General features: G+C 46.9%; 1 protein-coding gene across 11 annotated transcripts in view; it reads left to right on the top strand.

Moving 5' to 3' along the window:
• Nucleotides 1–17949, top strand: part of THOC5 (THO complex subunit 5) — a 30957-nt gene extending 13008 nt beyond the window's left edge. For all 11 annotated transcript variants that reach the window (XM_005612458.4, XM_070219797.1, XM_005612457.4 and 8 more), the window contains 12 exons: nucleotides 1272–1349; nucleotides 2029–2069; nucleotides 2318–2417; nucleotides 3811–3919; nucleotides 8129–8230; nucleotides 8813–8909; nucleotides 9469–9583; nucleotides 10850–10953; nucleotides 11098–11185; nucleotides 14113–14228; nucleotides 14875–15065; nucleotides 17748–17949. In XM_005612458.4, the coding sequence (XP_005612515.1) occupies nucleotides 1272–1349; nucleotides 2029–2069; nucleotides 2318–2417; nucleotides 3811–3919; nucleotides 8129–8230; nucleotides 8813–8909; nucleotides 9469–9583; nucleotides 10850–10953; nucleotides 11098–11185; nucleotides 14113–14228; nucleotides 14875–15065; nucleotides 17748–17811 (1205 nt within the window). In that variant the 3' untranslated portion in view covers nucleotides 17812–17949. The remainder of the gene's footprint in view (nucleotides 1–1271; nucleotides 1350–2028; nucleotides 2070–2317; nucleotides 2418–3810; nucleotides 3920–8128; nucleotides 8231–8812; nucleotides 8910–9468; nucleotides 9584–10849; nucleotides 10954–11097; nucleotides 11186–14112; nucleotides 14229–14874; nucleotides 15066–17747) is intronic.
• The last annotated feature ends 1817 nt before the right edge of the window (nucleotides 17950–19766 follow it).

A 19766-nucleotide genomic window follows, 5' to 3' on the forward strand; every position in this document is an offset into this window, starting at 1 on the left:
GAGTAATTTTCTTTTGTGTTTCCATTCCCATTTTACTGTAGAATTCACTGTAGGATTAAACTACTCAAAAGAATAGTATGGCATTTGCCAGTCGTTGATGGGGGCAACCAGCTTGTTTGGAGTGAGGTGTGATAGTTCATGCAGGGTTGTCAGAAAGAGTAGTAGTCAGCCACCTGGAAATATTATCTCAGTGGCCTACCACTTTGGGGAAGTTTGCCATCCCTCCTTAGTGCAGTTGAGCAAATTGTTTCAGACTCCTGCAACTATCTGTAATCTGTATGCCCTTTTGAATGGAGCAGGAGTTGTGGCCTGTCTGACCTCCCAGCACTAGACCCATGCAGTGCCAGAAAGGCAGGTCCAGACGTCACTCAAGGAGGGATCAGGCCTGGTGCCTGGAATAGGACGCTTGGCTTCGAGCTCGAGACACTAAGGTCAAGTTGAAAAGACCTGGTCTTGAATCCTAGCTTATCTACTTCCTGGCTATTATATCTAACTTCTCTGAGCCTTCATTTTCTCATCTGTAAATGGCTATAATAAAAGTATTGCTCCTACAGTGTTGTTGTGAAGATTAAAAATTTATTTAAAGAAAATAATTTTATAATTAAAATTAAAAGCATCAGCTCATTCAGTCCTCACCACCCAACTGGGCAACTACCGTTTCTCAAGTCCTGATTTCATAGATGCAGAAACTAGGGCTCAGAGCAGTGACGTAACTTCCCAGGCCATGTGTTTGGGAATTGGTGGGGCAGGGACTCGGGCCTAGGACTGGACTGCCGGTTCAAGTTCCTACCCATTGTCCTACTGCCTCCCGATTTAATGTAATGGTGCCAACCAGGTGCTTGGTGTAGTGCAGAATAGAGAATAAGCACTTAGTCAGCTGAGAGCCATTGTTTCTGGGATGTGGACAGTTAGGGGCTTCTGGATGAGAACCTTTAAGACAATTGGCAGAAGGGTACCATATGACTTCAGGCCCTAGATTGAGATTTCTGTACCTTGGCGTAAGCCTGAGAAGAGAGAGATTCACCGTGGTCTCAGGTGATGCTTATACAAGAACCTGAACTTTGGGTTCTTTGTTCTCAGTAAATGATGGAAAAAAGACAAGTTTCCTACCTTGTTCCTCTGCGTCTGGAGAAAGGGCTTTTGCCCTCCCACCCCTAGTCAGTAAGGAGCTGTGACAAAGGCAGAAGGAACGCATTCCCAGAGCTGACCTGCTTGTGTACCTCAGCTCCTTGCCTCAGCAGCTGTCATGTGAAGCTTTTTCTCGCTCCCAGATAAGACGTTGTCCGTGGCGATCGAAGGCAGTGTGGATGAAGCCAAGGCTCTGTTTAAGCCTCCCGAGGACTCTCAAGGTGATGTGGTTGGGATCCTCCCCCATGTCTTCCACAGCTGGTTCCAGGGACACCACGTCACCGCCTAAGGGCAGGGCTGGTCCTTTGGAAATTAGCAGTACTAGTTCTGAGTAGCAGGTAGCTCGACTTTAATGTCTTGATGCTCAGGGGTAAACAGGGGAAAGCACTGACTGTGGGTTTCAGCCCTGCTACTCAATGGGTCACTGATCCCAGGGAAGCTCTTTAACATTTCTGAGCCTCAGTTTACTCACCTCAAAACAGGACAGTAATACTTCACGTAGAATTGTTATGTCGATTAAATGAGGTCATCCATGCGAAGCCCTTAGCATCATCCTCAGCACATAGCAGCCTCTCACATTATATGAGCTGCTATTTTTGTATTTGTTATTTATATTACTGTTATTGCTACCACCGCCACTACCAATGGAGGGGCTTGTGGTCCATAGGATGACATTAAAAAGTACTTTAATAAACAGAGGTGGTGGGATTGTAGGTAATTCTTCTTTTCTTTTTTCCTTGGATCACCATGTTTTCTAGACTGAATAAGAAGCAACAAGTTATTTATTCTAAAAAAACCAATTTGGAAATGACACAGGGTCTGGGCCCCTTTATGGCCCATGAGGTGCTTTAGGGAGCATCAGGGCCCCCTCACCCCTAGCTTTTCTCTCTCTGGCTGCAGATGACGAGAGCGACTCAGATGCTGAGGAGGAGCAGACCACGGTGAGAGCCGTTTCCTTTCATGGGCGTGCCAAGCAGCTGCACTGGGGCCTGCTAGTTGGCAGGTGCCATCTTCCTTAGAAGCTGAAGAAAGAGGTTTGAAAGAATGTCTGCTGGGAGCCAGGCAGCTGGGTAGCTGAAGCAGCAGGTCCCAGGCAGCAGTGCTGAGGCCTGGCTGGTAGGGAGAGAGCAAGGGGAGGTTTGTCACAAGTCCGCATCTGCTCTGTTCTTTCCTTCTTTCTTTTGCCCAGAAACGCCGGCGACCCACGCTTGGAGTTCAGTTGGATGACAAGCGCAAAGAGATGCTGAAGAGGCACCCACTGTCCGTTATGCTGGACCTGAAGTGCAAAGGTCCGTCTTCCCTTGTTCTGGGGGATCCCATAGCACCTAAGAGTTCGGTTACCTGCAGGTGCCCAGGGTCCAGCAAGCCAGAGGCCTGTTTGCCCAAGAAAAGATTCTGGTTTCATATTTCTCTGTTTTTCTTCATTGTTTGGCATGAAAGTTGTAACCGTAGCAATAAAACTAGACACAATAAGGGATGCTTGATAAAAACGACACCAATTTCTGAATTTGACAAGTCAGATACAGAACAAGTTGCAAGAGTATGCAGATTTTGAGTAATATGACTAACGTGCTTAATTTAATAAGTGTAAGTAGAACCTTGTATTCTGCAGAGAACGTATGATTGAAACTGGTTTTGTGTGGATAAAGGAGCACATGATAAAGCATTCCACCAGCAGTATAAGAGTTAACAGTTAAATGTAAGTTTCCCTCCCACCCGGACTCCCAGACTCTGGTCCTTGGTTTTGCCTCCAAGGACAACCATTGTGACAGGTTTCTAATGTATTTTCTGGAAGTATTCTATGCATTTAGAAGCTTTTGTGCAAGTGTCTATCTTCTCCCCCTTTTATTTTTTACACAAATGGAAACATAGTCTACACACTGGTCCTCTCTTTGCCTTTTTTTAAAAAACATTTTATTTTGAGATAGTTTTAGACTCAGAAGAGTTGCTATGATAATACAAAGAGTTCTCATATGCTTTTCACCCAAATTCCCCCAATGTCAACATCTTACTTACCCACCACACGGTGTTCAAAACCTATGTTAGTTTTATTGGTACAATACTATTAACTACAGAATTTATTCTGATTTCCCTGGTTTTTCCACTAATGTCCTTTTTCGGTTCCAGGATCTCACAGTGCCTTTAGTTGTCATGTCCCTTAGTCTCCTCTGGGCAGTGACAGGTCCTCAGTCTTTGCTTGTCTTTCCTGACATTGATGCTTTTGATGGCAAGGTTTATTTATTATGTAAAAAGTCTCTCCACTTGGGCTTGTCCAGTGTTTTCTCCTGATTACACTGAGATTATGCATTTTGGGGCAGAATACCATAGACGTGGTGTTCATCATCACAACACAGCAGGAGTATATGGTATCATTGTGTCTTATTGCTGGTGATGTTAACCTGGATCTACTTGGTGATGGCTCCCTCTCCATATTAGCTTTGTTAGAAGTGGAGTCTCAAAGTCCAGCCCGCACTCAAGGGGAGGGAAATGAAGCTCCACCTCTTGAGGGAGGAATAGCAAAGAATTCGTAGACACTCTGCTTTTTTTACTCAGCAGTAAATTGCCATCGAGTTTTTGTTTTTACAGTAAAATATCTTAAAAGCCTCGTTGGCTTTCATTTTTATAAAGCTCTTGACTCAGCTCTCATGTTTAACTTTTAAATGATCTCTTCTTTTCCTCCAGATGACAGTGTGCTTCACCTGACTTTCTACTACCTCATGAACCTCAACATCATGACGGTCAAAGCCAAAGTGACGACTGCCACGGAGCTGATCACCCCCATCAGTGCAGGGTATCGGGCAGGCGCTGTGGAGAGTGGGGCGTGGGAGAAGGTGTGATGAGAGCCTCAGTGCTGGGTTGCTCTCGGTTGCTCCCTCGCCTGGCTCTGAGGGGGTTCACGGCTGCCTTGACTTCTGTTGTCATGTCCACATGGCCTAGAAGTCCTGACACATCACTGGTATTTAGAAAGCTCTCACTGACTTTAATTGGTGAAGTTATCTTACTATGCAGCAGATGATAAAAGTGACTACAGCGTATAGCCAATTGAGTAGGCAGGTCAGAGCCCTAGCTTCTTAACGACGAGTGGAAAGAGTGGGCATGTGAAAATGAGATTTGGCAGACATTATCAGGTTGACAAATTTAGACCATGCTCTTCCTTTTCTCTGTCTCTCCCAAGGTGCTGGGATTTCTGTTTCACAGCTCAGCTCAATCCCAGGTTGTCCTTACCTGGGCAGGGGGAGGAGGATTGTGGTGGGTGCCTGTGGGGGTTTTGAGGAGGGTGAGCTGAGGCACAGTAATGATTGCACAGGTCAGGCATCCCCAGGAAGCTCCCAACCATGGCAGTCTTGTTCCACAGCCAGGAGTGGGAAGACAGGAGGAAGACTGAGGGGGCCGGAGGGTGAAATAACCTCACTTATGAGAGCACTGCCCTGGCTTGACTCTCCTGCTACTGCCCCTACCTGGTCCCAGTAGAGTCCTCGTGTCAGCTGTAGAAAGACCACCAAAGGAGGCACGGGTCTGGTGCCCGGTGGAGTGGAACTCTTCCCCTGGCTGCCTGATGGTACAGTGTCCCTGGTCTTTCTACCCTTCACTTACAGTCCATGCCCCATTCCGGCCACAGCCTTGGTCCCTGAGCTTGAGAGTGTTGTTTGACCACACAAGGCCGCTCTGATGAAATTGGCTCTGTTCCCACCTGACCCCAGCAGAGGGAGCCCAGGGCTTGCTTCTTCAGAAGGTCTTGTTAGACTGCACACCCGGAGCTCTCAGTCCAGAGAACAGCTCCAGGGCCCCGTGAGAGCCTTGGCCTTTGTGGAATGCCTCGTCATGAGCACTCTGCTTGCTCACCTCTCGGATGCCCTGTCTGTTTTTTGTTTTTTAAAGATTGGCACCTGAGCTAACAACTGTCGCCAATCTTTATTTTTTCCTGCTTTTTCTCCCAAAATCCCCCCAGTACATAGTTGTATATTTTAGTTGTGGGTCCTTCTAGTTGTGGCATGCGGGGCGCTGTGTCAGCATGGCTTAATGTGCCACGGTGCCATGTCTGTGTCCAGGATCTGAACTGGCGAAACCCTGGGCCGCCGAAGCGGAGTGTGCGAACTTAACCACTCAGGCCACGGGGCTGGCCCTGCCCTGCCCTATCTGTTAATAACAGGGCTGCATGCTGGTCTCAGTGCATGCTTAACTTCAGCTCCTCATTAAGCGCTGCCCTCGCAACGATGGGGGCAATACTGCACACTGGTTACAATCACAGAGCTCCAGTGAGTCCCACATCTGCCACTCACAGCTAAGTGCATCTTCAGCCAAGTTTCCTGGCCTCTGAGTCTGTTTCCTCATTCTGTGGTCATTGATTGTAATATTCCCTTCCAGGGTGCTTACGAAGAGTTAAGTGCTTAGCATAGGTGAAGCACTGGTAAATGACAGCTGTTTATCATCATCAACTGGTTTAACTCTCACAGGAGCTCTACAAAGTGAGGAAACTGAGGCCTGTGTCCCACTCTGCTGTACTACTCTCATTGCCAGGTGGGCCCTGGCCCCTAAAGAGAGAGGAAGCACAAAAGGAAACACCCTCCTGAAACCAGGATTATGTCTTTATGGGCCTTGGGTGTTGTCTGGCTCATCCTCCAATGTTACAGGTGGAGAAACTGAGGTTCAGGGGAATCTATGACCAGTTATGGAAGCCCTGGGCCTAGAGCTCTAGACTTGAGCCCAGAGGCCTTTGCTCAGGTACAGGCTGCTTTGGCCCCTGGAGATACCAGCCTGTTGTATGGTTTATTTATTTATCTACTAAGACATAAGGATACTTTTTTTTTCAATATAATCACAGTATCACACTAATTCCTTAATACCGTCCAATATCCAGTCAGAGTTCAAATTTACCTGATTTTCTCATAAGTGTTTTTATTGGTGGTTTTTACAGTTTGGGTTTTGAATCTGGTCTGTAAGGTCCATGTGTCGCAGTTGCGTGAAGCTTCTCTCAAGCATCTTTTGCTCTGAATGTTCCTGCCATCTCTACTTGTTGAGGAAAGTGGGTTGTTTGCTCTGTAGGTTTCTCCTTGTCTGGATTTTGATGATTGCATCCCTGCGGTACAATTTATTGGGTTACTCCCTTCCCCTGTATTCCATGTAAACTGTAGGTACGTTTAGAGGCTTGATCAGATTCTGTTTATTTTTTTAGGGGGATGGGAGGCAGGACTGTGTCATAGATGTTGTTGAGTGCTTCCATCAGGAGGCACAACCTGTCTCTATTTTGGGGATATTAACATTGACGACTGTTGCCAGGATCTATTAATTCATGAGGGAATTCACGTTTTTAATACAGACTTTTTAATCAGAATTATACCAACCTTGCTGAATTTTCCTCAAGGAGTCATTTTCCAGGATAATTTCCATTAGGGCATTTTAATTCGTTAATCAGTTTTTCGGGGCCGGCCTGATGGCGCAGCGGTTAGGTGCGCACGTTCCACCTCGGCGGCCTGGGGTTCGCTGATTCGGATCCCGGGTGTGGACATGGCACTGCTTGGCAAGCCATGCTGTGGCAGGCGTCCCACATATAAAGTAGAAGAAGATGGGCACGGATGTGAGCTCAGGGCCAGTCTTCCTCAGCAAAAAGAGGGGGATTGGTGGCAGATGTTAGCTCAGGGCTAATCTTCCTCCAAAAAAAAAAAAATCAGTTTTTCATGAAGCCACTAAATTATTTTTAATCATTTTCCATTTTTATTTTACCAAGGTTTTTTTTAATCCCTTCTTTTCCATTAAAATTTGATAACAAAGACTTGACTAATTGAATAGTTTTTTGTTTTGGTGTTGTGTTTTTATAACCATATATAACCTCCCCATTTATGTCTGTTATTTTTACCAAATTCAGTTGTCCTGAGCCAAATATTACAAATGTAACTTTTGTCAAGATTCGATTCTTCCATCACATTTTGTCAGTTAGAAGCCCTTATCATGTACAGTTTTAGCTGTTCTCTTTTACTTTGGTTCATTCATTCTATTAGTAACGGTCACCAAATAATTGGCCAAAAGACTGACAATTCTTATTTATTTTCTAGCCAGTTCTCCATATGAGGAGGTGAAGGGGGACCCTGGGGGGCAGAGAGACTCTGGGAGAGACAGAGAACAGAGAAGAGCCAGAAGCTGCCACTGCCCCAGTGCTAAGTTCCCCAAAGCATTCCAGGGCTCAGAGCCCCGGGGATCAGCCCATTCTGCCTGAGTAGCTCCTGCTGCTGTCCCTGGAAAGATGAAGCAGAACTCCCTGCTGCTTGGGGGAAAGAATGGGCCTTAGCCTTTGTGATCAGATCACTCCATTATCCTCCTCCCTGCCCCCGTCTCTTCTCTGCTTGTCACGTTTAATTACAGGCTGTGCCCTAACCATTCCAGATGGATGGCAGTGGCGTCTGCTTATAGCCCTGGGTCACCTTGTCTCCAGTGCATGTGATAATGTCTTTTTCTGGGACTATAAAGGGGACCTTTTTCTGTGAGTAACATGAGATTTGGTCAAAGCAAGATAGACACAGCACCAAAGCTGCACACTTGTTCTCTCTGGGGTAGAAGGGAGTCTGTTCTGCTCCTATGAAAATTATGATTATTTTTATTTCCAATGTCACAGGGCGTTGCTCCCCTGAGGTGAGGCCTTGGTCACCAAATAACTCTTGAAAGGTTAGGTTTTTTAAAGAATTTGGTGGTTAAGAGTACTAGTCTTTGATCAGACAGTGCAAATCATGGCTCCAGCACTTACTGGCAGTGTAATCTTGGACAAGCCGTATCTTTCAAAGTATTGAGTTTCTCCTCTGTAAAATGGACATGATAATACTTCCTACCTTATAGAATTGTAAGAATCTTATGACTCCAAGCATAGAAAGATTCTGGCCCACAGGAAGCTTTCAGTAAATGGTGGCGTCGATCATCAGTGAGAATTGGCATTACCATCCCCAAATGCCTAAGTCTGCCTCGAGGCAGGGTGTTGGCCGGCCTTCTCACTGCAGTCTTCTCCCTTTTCCAGTGACTTGTTGTCTCCTGACTCAGTCCTGAGCTGTTTGTATCCTGGGGATCATGGAAAGAAGACTCCAAATCCAGCCAATCAGTATCAGTTTGACAAAGTTGGGTGAGTCAGCATGTTTCTTCCTCTCCCAGCCTGTCTGCTTCAGAGTCTCCATGGTGGCTCAAGCCCAGTGTTGGAGACGTGTTAGGGCTGGAGGCCTCTTAGGGGGTAGGGTGGGAGGACCACGGGGCAAGAGGGAATGCTGCACCAAGAGAAGGGAACACACACCCTTCCCTGCTTAGGAGGCAAATGGAGGTCATGGAAGGAGGGGAAAGGATGGAAGGATCCAAACTCGTGGATGTGATAAGAACTCATGATGCAATACAAATGTTTACTATTTTAATTCTCTGAGGATTAAAGTTTTTTTTGATATTTTATAAATTGGTAGACCAGTGAAGAGATCAAGTATACTGCTTTTTTATTGAGATTTGCTTATGAACTGAAGGCCGTCAGGGGAAAAGGAGAATAGAGAACATGGGAGAGAGAAAATTCATGGTAGGGAACTGATGGAGTTAAGAGGCTTCGCTGGCAGCCTGGCTGTGAGCCTGCGGGACCAGCCTATTTTGGGGGGATGGGAGGAAGACTATCCTGGGACCACTACAGAAAGGACTTAAAAATCATTTTTTTCTCTGTTCTTTTCTGCAGCATCCTGACTTTGAGAGACTACGTACTTGACCTAGGTCACCCCTATTTGTGGGTACAGAAGCTCGGTGGCCTCCACTTCCCCAAAGAACAGCCCCAGGTGTGTTCACTGATCCTGTCTCCTTGGCCGAGGGGCTCTACTTCCTCTCCTTCCATACATACTCCAGGAAGGCTTCTGGTGGCCTTAAACCCTGAAGGGCTATGACGTGTCCTCTCTCAACTCAGGACACGAAAATGTCTGAGGCCCATGTCTTTAAGTACCTTTAGCCTTCTCCCTAAGCCTAGTGGCCCTCTAGATCAGAGTATCTTGGGTCCTTGCCCTGGGTGTAGCACGAGTGCAGGCTCTGCTACCCTTCAGTCTTGTGTATGAAGATGCCAAAAATGTGAAAGCAGAACCCCGGGGATCTTGCACCTTAGCAGAAGCCTCTCTTTTCTCAGGAGCTGGCCATAGCCTCTTGAGAACCCGGCAGCTTGTATTGTTCCTGCTGGGACTCAGCATCTGGCCTGTCATAGCAGATAAACCCTGCCATTCCCATAAGGTGCCCACCTCAGGGTGTGGGTGATCCTGGCTGCCACAGGCAGGCAGGTCTGAGGAGAGAGGTGGGGCCTGGAGGAAGGGATGGGGAGCACTCAGTTGTGCCGCTCGCTGTCATCCACAGCACACGGTGATTGCTGACCACTCACTGAGCGCCAGCCACATGGAGACCACCATGAAACTGCTGAAGACCAGGGTTCAGTCTCGCCTGGCCCTCCACAAACAATTTGCGTCCCTGGGTAAGCTGGTATTAGGACTGTGGCTTAAGAGCCACTTGGACTACGGAGGGACAAAAATGACTTGGCCCTTCACTCAGATTTCTTGAATCTTGACAACAATCAAAGAAGGCTGGATTCCTGGCTTTTGTTGAGCAGAGGTGTTGGCAAGGCCACTGGGGAGAGCTTCAGGCCCATCCAAGCAGAGATCTGAGCTCCCCTCAGTCCATCAGGGCTGTGCCAGTTCACAAAGAGGCCCCCACCCTTCTGGGGGGCACAAGTTAGTGAATTGGACAAGAGCAGCTCATCCTAGCTGACTTTGGTGTGCATTCTACGGATATTTAAATAGAAACCCAATCCATGCCTCCTCGAGCTTACCTTCCGCTTATTTGAATACAGCGGTCCAGGGCTCCACTGCCTCATCCCTCCCCTGAGACCTACTGAGCTTACATCCCCCAGGGTGAGGCTGAGCCCCTGTGTTTTTCATAAGCTCCCAGGTAACTTTGATGAGCCATTGACTAAGGTGGTGGCTGTCTGGGGGCTTCTTTTTGTTTAATATTCAGTAAATACTTGTCAGGGGCTTCCCACGTACAGGGCATTTGCAGGGTAGTGAGGGTTAGGATTTTTCTGATCTAAAGGAGTCACTGTTGGGAAAGGCATTGGGTTTCCAGGACCCATTTGGAGACCCCACCCCTCTGGGCCAGTTCTTGTGCTCCACATGGACCCTGAATCTCTCCAGGGCAGCATTGCTTGTCCACTGGGGCTTGCTCCCCATCAGCATTGCTGAGTTTGTTTTGTATGAAGGTTGGATGATTGTCACCCTGGACAGCATTTCCTGGGTTTCGTGTTTGCTTTGAAACGCCAGCAGGAATTTACCCCAGAGCAGTTCTCCAGTTCTTCTCCCGTAGAGGAACTGACACAGAACACTTCAGTCCTTTCCTCCATCAAGGTCAGCTATGAAAACACAGCCCTTTCGGCTATTTGATCTAATTAACAGTCACTGCTGCAGAGGCACTGTCACTGCCAGAGGGTTTTTGTTTTGCTGGCCATCATTTGCGTTAAGGATAAAGCACCGTGAATGCTGGTGCTGGGTCTGGCCGCAAGCACATAGCACTGGGTACAGATCAGGTTGGTGTGCCTACATTCCTGGCACATGTTGACCTGGCACCTCTGACTGCCAGGTGTACCTGGGCAACTGGCAGGGCCATCTGAGCCCTCCAGAGGATGCTAGTTACCCAGCTGTGGCACCTGATTTCTACCTGTGACACCACCTGTCTTGCTGTCTTTTAGAACATGGCATTGTGCCAGTTACCAGCGATTGCCAGTACCTTTTCCCTGCAAAGGTTGTCTCTCGCCTGGTGAAGTGGGTGACGATTGCCCATGAGGATTACATGGTAGGTGGAGGAGTGACAGGTCACCCTTCCTGTCCTGGGGACTACAGGCCCATGTCACCTTTCAGCTCCTGCCCTGCCACAAGAAGGGCAAGAGATTTGACTAAAGGAGCGAAGAGTTCACTCCTTGTCTGTGATGACTTCTAGGAGCTGCATTTCACCAAAGACATTGTGGAGGCGGGACTGGCTGGAGACACCAATCTCTACTACATGGCTCTCGTGGAAAGAGGCACAGGTAATTGCTCTGCTGATCACGGTGGTTCTCATCAAGGGGGGCTGCTAAGAATAAAACATTCCTAGGAGTTGCCCAAAGGAAGCGAAAGATCCTGGAATCTGCCAGTGATTGTGAGAACCACCATTCAGCGAGGACTTGTTCTGTAACACAGTTACATATGTGCTTTATCTCATTTCATCCTCATGACAGTCCTGGGGGTGGTAATATTCCCATTTCAGAGGTCAGGGAATTAAGGCTTAGTCATAAATGCAGTCTGACCTCTGAGCCTGAGCTCTCAGCCTCCTTGCTTTACTGCTCTCTAGAATCAGACACCTGTTTGACCCTCTCCTCGCAGAACGGCTGACATGTCACCCTCAGGTTTGCAGGACCTTCCTCCCTCTCTGCAGTTCCTGCACTCACTTTGGAGGCATGGAAAGCTATGGTTCCTCTCAGCTCTGCTGGCATCTGACTCTCCAGGGCTTCCTGCTGGAGCCACCTGGGTGCTGTCCGGCCCCAGCCTCGGCAGGCCTGGCACTGCCCACAGGCCTGACCCCTGGGGCTCGGTGCCAAGGGAGTTGTCTCTAGTTCTAAGACAGTGTGAGAAATGTAAGGAAAGGTTGCACTCTTTGATATTAGAGTTTCTCTACCCCAATTTCTTCCCTTCTCTCTCGTTTTCCTTCCTTTGTGTTTTTTTAAAAAATATTCTGAAGAAATTAAATATTTTGGGTACAGTTGAGGCCCCCGATCCCACTTTATTCTCTCCCTCATGAGAAGTGACTACTATTTGGAATTTATGCATTTGCTTCCCATCCTCTCCCCCTTTTAAAAATACTTTTACCTCATCCCTAAACAACATGGAGTACTGTTTTAAAAGGGCACAAAATATGCAGTCCAAGAAATTTATAAGCCCTGAGGGTGGGAAGTCATTGGAAGAAATCACTTCTGCTTCCTGACTGAGCAGATGAAAGCTTGGAAAGACAAGTATTCTAGATTCATACATAGACTGTGATAATGAAAATTTTCATTAGAAGCATTGTAGAATTTGAAAACTTAGAAGAGTGAAATTTAGATAAGTGAGGAACCATTCCAAATAAATATAATCCTTAAATGATTTTATAACAGATCAGTTTGAAAACTTTCAATTGGGTTTTCAGTCAGTTTAAAAACATAGTATGGGGCTGGCCCCGTGGCCGAGTGGTTAAGTTCGCGCACTCCGCTGCAGGCGGCCCAGTGTTTCGTCGGTTCGAATCCTGGGCGCGGACATGGCACTGCTCGTCAGACCACGCTGACGCAGCGTCCCACATGCCACAACTAGAGGAACCCACAACGAAGAGTACACAACTATGTACCGGGGGGCTTTGGGGAGAAAAAGGAAAAAATAAAATCTTTAAAAAAAAAAAAAAATAAGGACATTAAAAAAAAAAAAACAACATAATATGAATTAAAAACAGAAAATTGGTGGGGCCAGCCCAGTGGCACAGCAGTTAAGTTCGCACGTTCCGCTTCTGGGGCCCTTGGTTCACCAGTTTGGATCCTGGGGGTGGACCTACTCACCACTTGTCAAGCCATGCTGCGGTAGGCATCCCACATATAAAATAGAGGAAGATGGGCACAGATGTTAGCTCAGGGCCAGTCTTCCTCAGCAAAAAGAGGATTGGCAGCAGATGTTAGTTCAGGGCTAATCTTCTTCTTCAAAAAAAAAAAAACAAACAAAATTGGTGAACAGAGGTAAATACAGAAATTTATGGAGACTGTTATGACAGAAAACACAGCAGTGACGAAAAGAATCACTTTTTAATAAATGTTGTGACTGTCAAGAAAGAATTGTCTTAACCTGCACTCTGTTATCCTCTGTTGCTTGAATTAACTGGTGGGTCAGAGAGGTTTTTTCCCTCTCCATGAATAATGGAAAAGGAATAGCATACTTAGTCCATCCATGGAGAGGATAAATGTTGTCGTCCTATTAAAAAAGACGAAGGCTGTCACCAGGGAAAAAAATGACTGTTCAAAAATACAAATATTTCATGTAATGATTATGAACACACCTTTGACATCAGGCAGTTCTAGTTAAACTTGGCACTCCTGGTTTGCAACTGTTTGACCTTAGGGAAGTTTTTATCAGTTTCTTTATATGTAAAATGGATATAATGATAATGGTACCCATCTCAAAGAATCTTTGTTAGGATGAAATAAAATTTACATAAAGGGCTTAGCACAGTGTTTGGAATGTAGTAAGTACTCAGTAAATGTTGGCTATTAAAAAGTTTCACGTAACAAAAAATATAGTTGCAAAAGGAACAGGATAGAGAAAATACATTTGATGTAATGGCTGATATACAGTATTGCTGAAAACAAGAAACAGGAAGCCTTCACGTGGGAAAATCGTTAACTTGCTAGCAAATAAATGCCAGTTAAAACAAACTTTTGTCAAAGGAGCAAATGGGACTCTTGGGCAGACCTAATGTGGACCAGACCCTGGGGAGTCTACACACCTCTGTGTCCTTGGAGGGACCAGAGTCACAGGACCTTACATTCTGCAAACTGGCAGTTCTACTTCGGAGATTCTAGACCAAAAGTAAAAGTCAGTATCAGGAGCCGGTCCCGTGGCCTAGTGATTAAGTTTGGCGCGCAGCCCGGGTTCACTTCCTGGGTGTGGACCTACACCGTATTGTGGCAACCTCCCATATACAAAACAGAGGAAGGTTGGCACAGATGTTAGCTCAAGGCAAATCTTCCTCAGGCAAGAAGAGGAAGGTTGGCACAGATGTTAGCTCAGGGTGAATCTTCCTCAGCAAAATAGATAAGATAGATAAATAGGTTTAAAAAAAAAATCAGTATCAGGATGTGTTCTGCAGCACTGGGGTTAATATAAGACATCTGAGCTAGCCTCAGGGGCTAGCAAGCCAGATCTCAGAACTGAATTTTCCTCCTCTCCCCTCCCTTCCCAGCCAAACTCCAGGCTGCTGTGGTGCTGAATCCTGGCTACTCCTCCATCCCACCCATCTTCCAGCTCTGTCTCAACTGGAAAGGGGAGAAAACCAACAGCAACGATGACAATATTCGGGTGAGGCTCTGCTGGCGTGACAAGAGGAGCAGGGAGAGCCTCCATGGGGAGATGGGCTGTGGCAGAGCCAGCCACGGATGAGGGGTTGGGCACTGGCACAATTCCTGTGACAGAGGGGCCTGCCAGGATTTGTAAAATTTCTTCGAGGCTTAATGGTGTAGTAGAGGAAAGAGCCTGGACCCATCTCAACTTACGTGGCTTGGGGTCCACAGGTTTCACCCCACGAATAGAACCGAGATAATAGAAATACCTGCCTTGAAAGGTTGTTGTCTTGGGCTTCTGTGGGAATGTGAATAAACTCAGAAGCATAGAAGTGCTAGAAGGACATGATGTGTGAGAGCGTTGCAGCTGTTAACGATTGTTATGCATGTTGATTTGATTCAGTAGCAGCCTTCTGGCTGTGGAGCACGTATTTAACCCTAACACCTTCTGACTTGGATCTTGAGATTCCTTCTCTGCACACCTCCGTCTTCTTGGCTGTGTGCATGTAAGGTGGGGAACATTATGGATCAGAATCAGGAAGGCATCCTATTGTCTTGAGGAGAGGGAGCCTCAGGACGAGTCAGTCAAGCTTGATCTGTGTGGCCCAGCTCCTCCCTGGCTGGTCTGAAGGTAGTGCTGAGTTTCTGGCTTTCCCACCCTATAGGCCATGGAGAGCGAGGTCAACGTGTGCTACAAGGAGCTGTGTGGCCCCCGGCCCAGCCATCAGCTCTTGACCAACCAGCTGCAGCGCCTGTGTGTACTGCTGGACGTCTACCTGGAGACGGAGAGCCACGATGACAGCGTGGAGGGGCCCAAGGAGTTTCCCCAGGAGAAGATGTGTCTGCGGCTTTTCAGGTGACGGGAGGGGCAGGAGCACCAGGGCTCTGGGCACCTCCAGCTCTGCTTCTCATTGGGACTTGGGGCAGAGATCAGAGTCTGGCATGGAGGGCATGTGCATCCCCAGGTACACTTGTCTCTGGTCACAGTGGAAATTAAAATCCTACAGCTGTATTTCCTGGGGAAAGCTTGCTCCCTCCTTTCTGAAGCTTTGCTGGCAGCCCACTTCCTACCAGCCTGGTCCAGTTGTTCTTCACAAACACCTCCTAAAGATGGGCCGCCCACTGAGTGAATGGCACCAGACCATGAACCAAGAGGATTTGGCCAAGCTTTACTTTCTATATTTTCTGTGGAAAACAACAGAGTTCGCTTTTTACTGTCCAAATAAGCCTTTTAAACTCTGTGTATCCCCACTGGTCTCCAGTCTGCTCTCTTCCTATGTTGCTCACACATCTGTGAGAATCTCAGCTTTAGGCAGTTGGGTGTTAGAGAAGGAACCAGCTCTGAAGTAAGACACAAATTGCAGGTCTGCACTTAACTGTTACCAGCCATGTGACCTTGGAAGAGGCACTTCAGCTCAGCTGAGCCTGTTTCCTAAAGGCTGGAGTGGAAGTATTACCTTCTAGCTCATGATGAATTAGAGATAATTTATCTAAAGCTTCCAGAATGGTTCCTGGCACAGACAGGGCCTCAGAAAATGCCAGCTGGTCTTGACAGCTTGGTATTTAGTTGTCTGCGCTCACGGCACTTCTCCCTACTTTTCCTTTCTCTTTGGTGTTGGGACCCTTCCCTTTCATCCCCTAACGCATGTTTTTCCTTCAGGTCCAAAACTCCAGAGTCCACACTGCTCAGGCATCTCGTTCCTTTTGGGCAAGGGGTTGGGGAGGAATGGAGTCTGGGAACGGAGAAGGGCTATAATCTGTTTGTAATCAGGACATCCCCGTTCCCTGTCAGTCTAAAAGATGCCTTACTTGCCCCTCACCTTCTACTCAGTCAGTCAGTCCGGCCCCTGGAAGCTGTCCCAGCATCCTCACACCTCCGTCTGGCACCTCCACCTGGCCTGGTTCGTCGTGCTATCTGATAATAAACAGCTCCAGCCCCCGAGTGGCTGCTGGGAGGCTGAGCTGGCAGTACATGTTGGTGTCTTCTAGGACTTGCCCTCCCTAGTGGGTCTGTGTGAGACCTCAGCTCTTCTCTCCCTCCCAGCCTGCCATAGCACATTTCCAGGGTGAGAGCTCTCACATGGCCAGTGTTTATTTTCTGCTGTCTAATGGTTCCCAAAGACCCATTTCCTGAAGTGCTTTGTATGTCACCCAAGCTGAGCTCCTCTCGCAGGGCATTCTGGGAAGGTGCTCCTTTAGCTACTCAGATCCAATTAACTCTATGACTGATGAGATGTGAGATTCTTGGGCTGGAGTCCAGCTAACCACTGGCATTAGGCCAGGGGGCTGGGCTTCAAAGTGCTTGCCTGGGCAGCAAGAGATCCATGGTCTGCTCTGCCAGTGGCTGAGTACCTTCAGGTTATGAGTTCTCCACCAGCCATATGCCTAGACTTGCCTGGGTGACTCTGCACCCTTCTTATGTTGAGAGGTTTATGACATCACAGTTACTAGCAAAGGCCTTGGGGCCAGAAAGACCTAGGTTCACATTGTAGCTCCTACCTGTGTGATTAGGGTCTATACTTAGCCCCCCTGAGCTTCAGATTCCTCATTGGTAAAACAGCATCCACCTCAGGTGGTGTTGGGAGGATGAAATTAAACCAGACGGAGCAGGTAAGGTGCCAGGCACAGTGCAGGCAGACTAAGCCCTCAATTAAGTAGTTGGAGTGGTGTTGAAATAAAAACCTTTCTCCCCTCATCTCTGCAATCTCTGACACACACACACACACACACATATACACGCTCCCTCTCACCCTTCCTCCCTCAAACCAAGATCCAGGTGTCACCTTCTGGTTACCATTGAATGTCAGTCATAGGCAGATGAATGTAAGAAGCCCTTTAGCTGGACGTCATTCACTGTGGAGTTGTGCGGAAGAGGACCCTGTGGGAAGTGTAGCTTGGGGGCCCAGGATTACAGCTGAAGCACCTAAGCTTTGCGGGGTCCAGGCTTTGGCCAGGATTGTTAGCCTACCTATGGCCAACAGGCTTTGGCGTCAGACCCGGTTTTGAATTTGGGCTCTGCTACTTTCTAACCATATAATGTTGGGCAGACAGTTTGCCTCCCTGAGCCTGTTTCTTTGTCTGTAAAAACTCTAAAATGATAGAAATCGCATTTAAGAGGTAGAAGTGTAAAGCGCGTGGCTCTTGGCAGGCACTTAGTGCAGATTTTTTTCACTTCCAGACTCCTCCCTGCAAAGGAAGACTTTAAAAATTTTTTTTTATAGAAATAAAACATCTTTGTTGTTAAACATGTAAACAACACACAATTGTATTAAAAGTGAAAGTGCCCAAGTCTCGTCTCCAGAAGTGCCCATTATCAGTGAGGGCCCTTCCAGGTTTGTGTTCATGGATTTGCAGGCAATAAAAACATTTTTTACAAATGTCACACCTGACATATTGTTCTGCAGTCTGCTTTTCTCACAGGTTCCTTTTTTTTTCCCTTAACAGACACATAGTATTCCCTTGTGTGGATGAATTGTAATTTATTTTATCAGCCCAAAGGGCATGGTGTTAACTGATCTCCCTTCTCCTTTTTCTCTAGGGGTCCCAGCAGGATGAAGCCCTTTAAATATAACCATCCTCAAGGATTCTTCAGCCATCGCTGACCTCCCGCTCAGCCTGTTGTTTCCCCCTAGGCCCCAAGTGCTGTGCCTCTGCTGTCTGCTCTGGCCCACACGTGGCTCTTGATAGTCTCCAAAGACAGGTGTTTTACTTTGAGCCTATTAAAGTGCTGCCTGACCAAGTGTCCTTTGTCACGTGGCTCCTTGGGGAGGAGGGGGGTGGCTTTGCAGTCTGGAAGAGCAGGTGGGAATCACGGCACAGTGTGAGAGCATTTGTGGATGGGCTTTCTCTAGGCAGCCAAGAAAAGCAGCGTGCAGAAGATTCTGATTCTGCAGAGAGATGCTGCCGTTTGTCCCACTCACCCGACTTATTTCTCCTTTGGGAAGTCTTCCTCATCTTGGTATTTGTTATCCTAAGTTCCTGCTGTTAGGAGGTGGCAGGGGAAGCCAAAGTTGGCATAGCACAAAACGCAAAAGTTCTTTCCCCTCCCATCACCGTTTTCACTAGCCCTTGGCGTGAGTGTCTCTGATGTCCAAATTCTCTCTGATCATTGGATGTTATAAATGTCTGACAGTGCAACACAAATAGAAGATAAATACACCACAAAAAATAATTATACATCTTGCAGGATTTCATGAAGTGGATGAGAGTGATGTTGGAGAATCACATGCATAGCCACCGTCTGGTGAGGCTCTGGCGATGAGACCAGGTGACATCCTAGGAGACTCTTCATGGTGATGACATGACAGGTGCCTCAGAAAATAATGGTTTGACTTTCAAGGAATTGAGAAGTCCTAGGGAAATAGGTAACACCTCCTAGAAATGTTTTGCAAAATGTTTGCAGAATTACCTTTTTTGCAAAAGTCAAACAAAGTGAAAGATGGCATAAAGTGTTCTTGGACAGTTTTGTCAGAAAAATTATACCCCATCCCCCCCAAAAAATCAGTATTTGATTCATTATTCATTTTAAGAAATAAGATATAAAGATGTAAAAATATTTAAGAATTATTACATAGTTGCAAGAATAATCTAGAGTTTGCTAACTACAAGGTGAAATCAATTTTATTTTTCCAGCTTTATTGAGTATAATTGATGTATAACCTTGTGTAAGTTTAAGGTGTACAACGCAATGATTCAATATGCTGTGTGTTGTGAAATGATTACCACCATAAGGTTAGTTAACACATCTATCACCTCGAATAGATACTTTTTTGGGGCAAGGAGGTAAAAACTTTTAAGATCTACTCTCAGCAACTTTCAATATACATAAATTTTATTTTTCACTATAGTCCCAATCAAACGGATATTTTCTGCCACAACATACTCTGAAGTTTGGTCCCCAGTGTACATGTATTCACTCTAAGTGGACTTTTCCTGATTGTCCTTGGATAACATGGACCTCTGGTGTAAAAGCTGTTTGCTCCTGTCCTCTCAGCTGATCACTGAGCAGCCCAGTGACAAGGATTTTCAGAGGAAGAACTAGGAGGCTCCTGGTCCTGCCAGGGCCCTTCATTTTACAGATGGAAGCCTGAGCCCAGGGAGGAAAGGAGAATGGCGCCTCCAGGGGCTGTTAAATGACCGCCACTACATCTGCCTCTCCTTCCCCTCAGCCTGCTTCATTCCTTTGAATTCCAGGGGTAGATATTTTCCAGTCCAGAGGTCCTCGAACTTCAACCTCTGTGAGGGTCACCCATCCTGGGAGCAGATTGGAATGCAGATCCCCACACCCCACTCTAATATTGGGACTCCGTTGACCTAAGATGGGCCGAGGAAGTGTATTTTTAACAAGCTCCCCAGGTGTACATTGCCCTAGTCTTGTTTTGGAAGTCACTATACTTTCTTCCCTTCCCTCATTTGTCTCGGGGACTCCTCAGATAATGCAAGAGGGCCCACTTGTCTGCCAGCAGCTCCCACTGTTCTGTCTTCTGCACCTTGGGCAGCAGCATGAGCCTCTGAGTGCTTTTTTCTCTCCACGTAGTGAGATCGCCTTGTCTTTTCC

The sequence above is a fragment of the Equus caballus genome, chromosome 8 (genome assembly GCF_041296265.1).
Source record: "Equus caballus isolate H_3958 breed thoroughbred chromosome 8, TB-T2T, whole genome shotgun sequence".
NCBI classification, from domain to species: Eukaryota; Metazoa; Chordata; class Mammalia; order Perissodactyla; family Equidae; genus Equus; species Equus caballus.